This window comes from Monoraphidium neglectum, assembly GCF_000611645.1.
Source record: "Monoraphidium neglectum strain SAG 48.87 unplaced genomic scaffold scaffold01641, whole genome shotgun sequence".
NCBI lineage: Eukaryota > Viridiplantae > Chlorophyta > Chlorophyceae > Sphaeropleales > Selenastraceae > Monoraphidium > Monoraphidium neglectum.
This window is the reverse complement of record NW_014011987.1, coordinates 1-9,086: the sequence shown is the minus strand read 5'-3', so window position 1 is coordinate 9,086 and position 9,086 is coordinate 1. Positions and strand designations below refer to the sequence as shown.

Here is a 9,086-nt window from a genome sequence, read left to right as displayed (position 1 = left end):
CGCCTACCCCGCCCCTGCCGCCGCAGTGCTGACCAGCCGCTGTTCAGCACTGTCTTCCACGTCTGGGCCAAGCTCAACCGCACCTTCGACGCGTCGCCCCAGGCCGACAACCTCGTCGACTATTTCGGGCAGTACGTCAAGTGGACCGACCCGCGGGCCCCCAACTACCTGCAGGCCTTCTTCGACAGCTCCGGCTTCGTCAACGGCTACTACAATGTGTGGATTGAGGGCTCCCTCGCCACAGGCGTCCCCGATTTAAACAGCTTGTTCGGTCTCGACCAGTACGACGACGGCTCCGCAAAGTTCATGGGCAACAGCCTGCGCAACTCCAGCAACCGCCCGGTGCCGGTCCAGACCGTCAAGTCCAAGATCGCCAGCCTCGCGGGCCCCGAGGCCGCCGTCGCGCCGGGCGCGAGCGCCGCGTTCACGTGGGAGACGCAGGGCTACGGCGAGCAGTTCTGCTACGTCGACGGCGCGCGCATCGCCAACTCGGCGGACCGCATACACTGCGAGAGCCCGCTCAACCTTCGGGTGGCGGACGCGGGGAACCACACGTTGGAGGTGGTGCTGCTGGATGTGTGCGGCCAGACGGTGGCCAACGGGCTCTTTTTCGGGTCGTGGGGCTGGAGGCCCAACATCAGGTTCACGCCCCCGGCGCCCCCGCCGCCACCTGTGGACGCCAGCGGAGCTGCAGTTGCCCCCGCGGCGATGCCCGCACCGCTCGCGCGGCCGGCGAACCGCACGCGGCGCGAGTCGGCGGCGGGGAGCGCGAAGCGGTGGCGGGCAGCGGGCGCGACGGCGCTGGCGGGCGCGGCGGCGTTGGCTCTGGCGCTGTGAGCGGGACGCGCGATGGCTTTGCATGTGGGCGTGCTGTGCACAGGCTGCGCACAGCAGCAATGTGCGCGTGCGCATCTCAGATGGGTCCCAAACGATCTCCAGGTATTTGTCTTCTGTTCATTATTGCACAGATGAGGGCTGACGAGTGCACATGTACCTGCAGGCTTGTCTTTTCTTCGAACTGTGTTGGCCCCTGCAGGCGCATTGTGTTGGCGCAAAGCTGACAGCTGCATGCAATACACAACATGCAGCTCCTCCGCAGCTTGTGGCCCCCACAGCAGGCGTGCACCTACAGCCAACCAGCTCGTGCTCTCTCCGCTGCCAGGGCTTTGGGGCCCTCTGGCGCCTGTCCTGCAGCAGCATGAACGACAATAGCTTTTGTGAACACGGACCGCCCCCTTAGTAATGAAACCAGTGCACATCAGCACGTGAGCAGCGGCCACGGACCACCCCACTGACTGTTGGGGTGGCTAGACAGCATGCGTGTCACCGCCAAGCCACGACGAGTGCTAGGCGGAGGATGCCCATGTGGGTGGTGTGCGCAGCTTGGGTTGCACACTTTCAGCGTTTCATTGCTTTCCAGATACATAGCATTTGAATAGGCAGACTGCGACGACGATCTGACTAGCCGTCCTGTCCCGAGCAACCAGCATCCAGCTGATTACTAAAAATATAACAATAGGTTTCAATTGTACTTTCCGCTGCGAATCCCCTGTACGGCTTCAACACGGGCCTGGCGTCAAACAAACCGTTCACTGGCCCGCGGGGCGAAGGAGGTGCTGGCGGGGGGCACAGAAGACCGATGACTAGATTAAAGGACCAAAACATGGTGGCATTGCGGGTGTTGCTGGCGACCGTGACTGTCGTGGCAGGTGAGACATGGGGGGTGGCGCGTTGCGCTCACTGTGTTCTGCTGCTGCTGTGAGCCCTACCAGCTACCAACGCGTGCTGCTGTTCAGACTGCACAATGGCCTAATTAGCTTGAGTGCACGCGTGCAGCAACATATGCTTGAGTCACTTGATGCAGATGCATGCACGCTACACCAGGCACGTGAGCCCCTGCTACCCCCGCACTCACGTCTGACCCCCCATTCCCCACCCCCGCCCGCGGCCACCAGCCCTGCTGCCACTGGCGCGCGCCCAGTGCGCGCCGACCCTCACCTTCTTCCCCACCGGCGCCGAGGACTTCAACGTGCCGGTGGCCTGGGGACGCACGCAGCAGCGCAAGGCCGGCAACCCATACAGCGACCAGCTCTTCACCGTGCTGCTGTCTTCAAACAACAACCTGCCCGGCAGCTTCGCAGCGGGCGTGCCCACACTGCAGGTGCGTGGCGCCTGCAGCCCACCACATCCGTGCTGGCCTTGCAGCGGATGGGGGAGGGCCCCCGGCGTGGGGGGGGTCAGCCTCTGGTCCGCCTGGAGGTGCAACGCACATGCGATGAAGAATCCTTGCATGCACCTGCAGCTGGCGAGCCACGGCTGCTGCTCAGTCTGGCAGCGCAGCGCACACCCAAACCGCATGACACGCGCGCGCCCGACCCTCGCGGCCCGCAGGTCCTGCCCCAGCACCCCCTCCTGGTGCTGGGCGCGACCCACATCAACTCGTCGTGCCGCGGCCTCGCCTCCGCGCCCGCGCGGCGCCGCAGACTGCTGGTGTCCGTGGTCCCGCCGGCGCGCGTGACCACGGTGCCGCGCGTCTCCATCAGCTACCTGCTGGTGCCCCAGAACGTCCCCGCGCCGCCCGGCCCCGACAGCATCGACAAGTTTGTCGCCCGCTATGGTGCGGAGAACGCGACCATCAACCCCGACATGGCGGAGGCCGAGGTCAACCGGCAGGTGTCCAAGCTCTCTGAGCTGGCGGTCAGCACGAACAGCACTGTGGCTGATGCCGCGAAGAAGGCGCTGCAGGCGTACTCGCAGCAGATCAAGGCGAAGGCCGAGGAAGACGCGGCGGTGATCTCGGAGGAGGCGGCTTTCGTGGCCGGCGGGCCGCCAAAGGCGGTGTTCCCGCTGCGCAAGAGCATCCACGTGGGGGAGTTTGCGAGCTTGACACCCACGCCGCGCGTCAAGCTCGAGAACCTGGACACCCTGCCAGACGTGAGGAGGGCGCGCCGGCCCCGCGCGTTGCTGTTCCCCCTCTGCAGTTTCCTGCTCTGTGCTGTGCTGTGCTGTGCTGTGCTGTGCTGTGCTGTGCTTTGCCTGACTCAACGGTTCGTCCTCGATACTTGCGACTTCGTCTCGCCGAGACTGCTGCACACTCTCTGTGCAGCCCCCCTTCAATCGCCTCAAAGCCTCAATCATCCCGAGTCCTCCTGCCGAGCATAGTCCCCTGCTTGATAAGGCCTGCGTCCCACAACTTTGGCCGCCCGATGCTCCTCGCTCCCCCAGGGGTACTACTGCATGCAGATTGTGGTGACGGTCATGCGGGGCACGGGCTACATGGGGGAGCACAAGGTGCCGGTGCGGGACATCTCCACGATGAGGGAGGTGTGCTTCTACAAGCTCGACACGCCCCCCACCGCGCGCGTCAAGTTCCACACCTGCGGCCCCAAGTGTGAGGACCGAGTGGCGTGAGGGCCCCGGGCGGAAGGGGAGAGGCTAGTGGGTGGCTATTGTTGCTGCAGGCGCCCTCGACCCCATGACCCCCTCCCATTTGAAACAAACATCATCAGCAATTGACAATTTGCGAGTCTGCATGATGCAAACGCTCTGTGCTTGTCGCCTTCCCCTGTCTTTGGGCTGTCGGTGCCTACCTGGCTCTTGGCCCACGGCATCACGCCCCCACCAGTTCGAACAGTGCCTTGCGCCATAGCCAAGCCCGTTACACGTACACAACATACCCTGCACGCCTCACCCCGCAACCCCTTACCATACCTCCTGCACCCCCCCCCCCCCAGTCTCCATGGAGCTGACCGACATCCAGCCTGTGCCCGTTGAGGTGTTCCCTGGCACCAGAAAGATGCTGTTCACACCCGTGTACCACATCAGGGTGTGGAGGAAGGGCAAAGCATTATAGAGTCCGTGTGCGTGTTCATGTGTATGTATGAGTGGGGAAATGTGTCCAGGTCTTTGTTTCTGTGTCATTCTGCATGTGGGCGTGTCCTGAACTCCTGATATGCGTGGGTGTGCATGTGTCTGCGCGTGTGTGCATGTGATTGGGGGCGACAGCCAGCACTGAGGGGTCTTGTGTCTGGGTCTAGGCCGCATTGCCATGTGCGCAAAAGAAGTGTGCCGCAGGTGGAGCGCCATTCTGCTACATCCCCAGCTTGGGCTGACCCGAAGTGCCCAGTAACTCTTACACCATACCCCACTTTACACACACACACACACACACACACACAACTCACACTCGTCCTCAGGGCATGCTGAACCGGACAGCGCAGTGGTGGGTGCCTATCCCCGAGGGCCACAAGCAGCGGTTTGACTTCTGGGCCGTGGTGGGCAAGTCGCCCTCCAACACGACAGTCTACGACTTCACACCAGAGGACACCCTGGCAGAGGGCTTCTGGCTCTTGGAGGTGCGATGCCTTTTTCTCTAGGCACACGCATGTGTTGCACTGACCGCCCGCCGTAAACGTCCCGCCAGGTCTGCAGCCTGTGCTCTGACGGTGCGCGTGTGTGCAGCGTGCATCCCTGTGCCGCACGGCAGTGGCTGCAGGGACTGGCAAAGTTTCTTCAGGCCAGGGCGCCAGGACGGCGCGCGAGGGCGGCGCCGGAGAAGGCCGGGCCCGAGGGGCGCCGTCTGCCTCGACAGCAGGGGAAATGTCCAGCCTCCCTGCAGCGGATTGGCAGCCTCCTTCCCCGGCCCCACTTGCGAAAGGGCGCATGCGGCGCTGCGCCGCGCTAACCCCCTCCCTCGCCGCGTGCGCCGGGGTCCTCTCAGGTTGATGGGGGCCTTCTGAGCGAGTTCCCGTCGCTGCTGACGACGGAGGCCGTCCAGAAGTTTGGGAAGGCCGCGGACGACCTGGATGAGATGGGCGTGTGGAAGGACATGCCGGTGGCGCTGCAGGGGCTGCCCAAATACGCAAGCGGCAAGATGAACCTCACGCGGATGGTGCGGGCGCGGCTGTGCTGGCGCTTTGCGTGGCGGTGGGGAGGGAGGCGTTTTGTAGGAGCTAGGGGGTGGAAGGGGGGCCAGCGGGAGTTGCAAAGGAGGACACGTGAGAGCTGTGAGGGGCAGTGTTCTCAGCGGCGCCATGAAGGAGACCAAAAGGTCGCACATGGCCGGGATATGCTGCGTACCGTATCTGCATGAAAGATTTGCCGCACAACGTCGTGCAGCTGTGCCCCTTCACCTGTTTTGGCGACAGCACACGTGCGGTCGGCCCCCTTGCACGACGCGCACGCAGGTGGGCCTGCAAGCCAAGGAGACGGCGTTCAACTCGTTCAACGGGCCGGACGGCGTCCCGATAAACGAGGACTTCCAATTCAGCTGGTGGGCGCTGCAGCTGGCACCCTTGCCTGCGCGGCAACGCGGCAGCGAAATACGCGCTGAGCATCTGGCCATACACGCGTCTCGGCGGCCCGCACATCCGGTCCCCAGGGCGCATGCACCGACTTGCAGGCGCCAGATCTCCTTGATGAGCCCGTGCCTGCACAATCTGCCGCCGCCCAAAACACCACCCCACCAACAAGCTCCCTCTGCAAACAACATATGTCCGGCTTGTTTGGTTCGTTATTGAATCCAAGGGACATCGATGGATTTGGCCACCAGTACTGCTACCTCGACGGGGAGCGCCGGCAGAACGACGGCGACTTCATGTGCAAGTCGCCCATAAACGCACAGGTGTGAGAATGTGAAAGGAGTCAACACTTTGACTCCAGCACGCCTTGCGTGCAGGAGTCAAAGTGTTGTTGGAGCATTACCGTTTACCCGCTGTCTTGGCTATCAACAAACACCTCAACCGCTGGCCCCTGGATTGATGCAAGCAAGTAACCCTGGCATTGCTCGTCTTTGCCGCCCAACCGCAGGTCAACGACGACAAGACAAACCACACGTTGCTCATCCTCATGCAGGTGTGTGTGCGTGTATGCGTGGGTGTATTTGCGCGTTTGCATACAGGTTCTGTTCTGTGTGTGTGTGTGTGTGTGTGTATGTATGTGTATGTGTGTGTGCGCACGTGCGCGCGCGCGCGCGTGTGTGTGTGTGTGTGTTTGTGGGATCATGGCAATCCATATTGTGTGTTGCTTCTTCATTGATTTGGGCTTGAGTGGGGGCGTACGTGGTGAGCGGTGGCAATGCGGCCCGGGCAAACTAGCTCTGGTCTCCGAGCAAGGGCAGCATCCCACCCCATCCATCCCCCACCCCAGTCCGGCCCGAGGACCCGTGCCGACCCTGACCCTGCGCCGCTCCCCCCCTTGCGACCGCCCTCCCCCGTGCCGGGGCGCCCCTCGCAGGACGTGTGCGGCAAGCGGCTGCGGGTGCTGGCGAAGTACGGCCTCTGGGGGTACTCACTGGAGGAGGCCACCGGCCGCAGCAGCGGCAAGGCCGACGGGGAGATCAACGCGGGCATCCCCGAGGTCCTGCTCAACGCCAGCACGCCCGACGCGCGCCGCGTCCGCACCAACGCGGCGGGCGGGGGCCTGCGGGGCGGGGGGGCGGCGGCGGTGGCGGCTGTTGCGGCGGCGGCGGCGGCGGTGGCATTGTGGTTGTAGGGGCTGGGCGTCGGCGGCGGCGGCCGGGCGCCCTGTCCCTTTGTCGCCCTGGCCGGGTGTCCCTTTGTCCCCCTGGCCGGGCGCCCTGTGGCTGTGGGGACTTCTAATTTAGTCTAGGTGTGACCCAATGTTGGGACTGTCCCTTCACTTATGCTTCATAAATGTTATCGTGCGTCATCATTGCCGTGGCCTCCACCCGCGGGGGTGCCCCTGCGCGCCCACAAAATAGATCGTGCAGCCCGGGCATGCCTTCCTCGTCCATTGTGCCACTCTACTGCCCGTTCTTAGCGCAGGTGGGGGCCCGGGTTCCTGCCGTGTAACCTCACAGCAGAATCCCATCTGACAGTGCCTCGCTGGCTGTTGCCTGGCGCGTTTCGGGGGTGCCAGACACAAGACCCAACTGTGCCAGCGCCACGGCTGCGTCGCAGCCTGGTCAAACCCACAGTCAAAAGGCACACTGCCAGGAAGGTCCCACTGCATGGGGTTGCCCAGGAAAGACACGATCGGGCGCGTGCAAATTGCAGAAGCCTGAAGGCCACCCGCATGTTCCCAATCCACGCGGCTGGGTCACTCGAGCCGGGGGTGGGTCACCACCCATCAAGGTTGAGGCAGGGGCGGTGCAGGCACAATCGAGCGTTCTCTACAGACACGAGGCACCTAGATCGGCATGCTTCAGATGAAAGTATGGCTAGAGATACCCCATTGGCCCCGACAGCGGCGTCGCCGCGTGCTCAGTGGTGGACGGGTGGCGGTGGACGGGTGGCTCCAGAAGCGCGCTCTGCGCAGCAATGCGGCGGGCGTGCAGCAACAGTCAGGGCATCATGCACATTGCGATGCTGTGCACAATTGTAGTCATTTAAACTCTTAATATTGCACGACTGCACGCTTCGTGCACTCGAGCCCCTCGCCACAAACAATGCAGCTCGCCGCGCAGAGGACCCAGGCCGCCGGGGCCAAGGCAAACAATCGCAAGGGTGAGAATCGTGAGAATTGGATCCGTCTGAGAAGGACATGGGCTCGACTTGGTCCAGCGCGAGATGAAAGATCGGCATCCTTCCGCTGCACCCGCACCTCGCAGCCTTCGGCCCCTGCAAGCCGCGATCAGTCGTGGTGCGGGCACAGTCCACTGCAGACGCCGATGCCACCAGCCGGCGCTCCCTGCTGAGCGCATCGGTGGCGCTCTCGGCCGCGGCGGGCGTGCTGCCGCAGTTGGCGCTTCCCGACGCGGCGAGCGCCAACACCGTGCTGTCGGCTGACTGGGAGAAGGCAAGTTGAAGCTGACGGGCCACCTGATCAAGCGCCGGCACGAATGGGCTTACGTGTGCGCTGTGGCGGCCGCTGCTGACGTGGCCCCACGTTGGCCAGCACCTACCACCACACGCGGGCCAGTGCCCGCGCAAGTGCGGGCGCCCGTCGCCGTCGATTTAGTCTGCCACGCTCGTTTGCTGCATGCAGGTTGACCTGCCTCTTGACGCGGGGGTGGTGCTCCTGGACATTGGCTTTGCGGGCGACAACCCCAACCACGGTAGGGCGACCCAGTCCAACAGGGGAAGCGGATGCAAGGGCGCCTGTGTGCGCGCACACGTCCCGTCTGCACGTGGGCCCCGGTTGTTGCAGCAAGAAGTGACACGCTCCACTCAAACTAGCCTTGCACGTGGCGGCCGGCTTGCAGACATTCTTTGCTGCACGGAGACAGCGTTTGTCTGCGCGCCGCGAGCACAGGCGACGGCATGACCAACCTCTGCCCACCCAACCGCACCCCGGCCACCCACCTCCACCGAAGGCTACGTCCTGGGCACACGCCAGACTCTGCTTGAGACCCTGGACGGCGGCAAGACCTGGGAGAAGCGCACCATTGAGGTGCGCGGGGGCGGCGCGGGGCCGGGAGGGCCGAGGGTGGTGTAGGAGGGGCGGTGGCGTGCGTGCAAGCCTCGTTTGCACGCGGCTCTCCGTTGGCTCTGGCTACTTGCATTACACTGCAAAAAGCATGATGTCACCCTGTTAGAGCATTTTGTAGCCTGATTAGAGCAGAACTCAAGTCAAGAACCTACAAACACACACATACTCACACACACGCACATACACACACGTCCCTCCTCCCCAGGCCGCGCGTGACGAGGGCTTCAACTACCGCTTCAACAGCATCTCCTTCAGCGGCTCTGAGGGCTGGATCATCGGCAAGCCCGCCATCCTGCTGCACACCGCAGACGGCGGCAAGAACTGGGAGCGCATCCCGCTCAGCAACAAGCTGCCCGGTGCGCTGGAGCCCGCTGAATTGGCTGATGCAGATCCAGGGCGATTACCCGTCCACCCATCCACAGCGCCTGCCGGCGGGCCTGGGCTCTCTTGCCCCCACGGGCACGCAATCGACCCTGCCCCCAACCGCCCCAACCGCCCTTCAGGCACGCCGCTGCTGATCACGGCGCTGGGCAACGGCGCCGCTGAGATGACGACCGACCAGGGCGCCATCTATGTGACTGACAACACCGCCTACACCTGGACGGCCGCGGTGCAGGAGACGGTGGACGCGACCCTCAACCGCACCGTGTCCAGCGGTGCGCGGGGGCGGCGCTGCCTGCGTCCTGTTATGTTTG

At 63.9% G+C, this 9,086-nt stretch overlaps 4 protein-coding genes across 4 annotated transcripts; all 4 read left to right on the top strand.

Moving 5' to 3' along the window:
• Positions 1 to 306: 306 nt before the first annotated feature.
• MNEG_8565 (hypothetical protein) lies at positions 307 to 837 on the top strand (the record flags this gene model as incomplete). The annotated part of the gene is made up of 1 exon (XM_014042963.1): positions 307 to 837. One exon carries the CDS (start codon positions 307 to 309, stop codon positions 835 to 837), a length of 531 nt encoding a protein of 176 aa, XP_013898417.1.
• Positions 838 to 1,663: 826 nt separating this feature from the next.
• On the top strand, positions 1,664 to 6,492 carry MNEG_8564 (hypothetical protein; the record flags this gene model as incomplete). The annotated part of the gene is made up of 11 exons (XM_014042962.1): positions 1,664 to 1,709; positions 1,956 to 2,161; positions 2,392 to 2,934; positions 3,226 to 3,391; positions 3,735 to 3,826; positions 4,197 to 4,355; positions 4,721 to 4,891; positions 5,187 to 5,272; positions 5,527 to 5,623; positions 5,809 to 5,853; positions 6,235 to 6,492. 11 exons carry the CDS (start codon positions 1,664 to 1,666, stop codon positions 6,490 to 6,492), a joined length of 1,869 nt encoding a protein of 622 aa, XP_013898416.1.
• A 916-nt stretch (positions 6,493 to 7,408) lies between these two features.
• MNEG_8563 (hypothetical protein) lies at positions 7,409 to 7,767 on the top strand (the record flags this gene model as incomplete). Its single annotated transcript, XM_014042961.1, has 2 exons — positions 7,409 to 7,466; positions 7,571 to 7,767. The coding sequence occupies 2 exons, from the start codon at positions 7,409 to 7,411 to the stop codon at positions 7,765 to 7,767; spliced, it is 255 nt and encodes an 84-aa protein (XP_013898415.1).
• Positions 7,768 to 7,941: 174 nt separating this feature from the next.
• Positions 7,942 to 9,047, top strand: MNEG_8562 (Photosystem II stability/assembly factor; the record flags this gene model as incomplete). Its single annotated transcript, XM_014042960.1, has 4 exons — positions 7,942 to 8,017; positions 8,276 to 8,352; positions 8,597 to 8,747; positions 8,895 to 9,047. Coding segments are annotated over 4 exons (457 nt in total), but the record flags the coding sequence as incomplete, so codon positions are not given.
• Between the last annotated feature and the right edge of the window lie 39 nt (positions 9,048 to 9,086).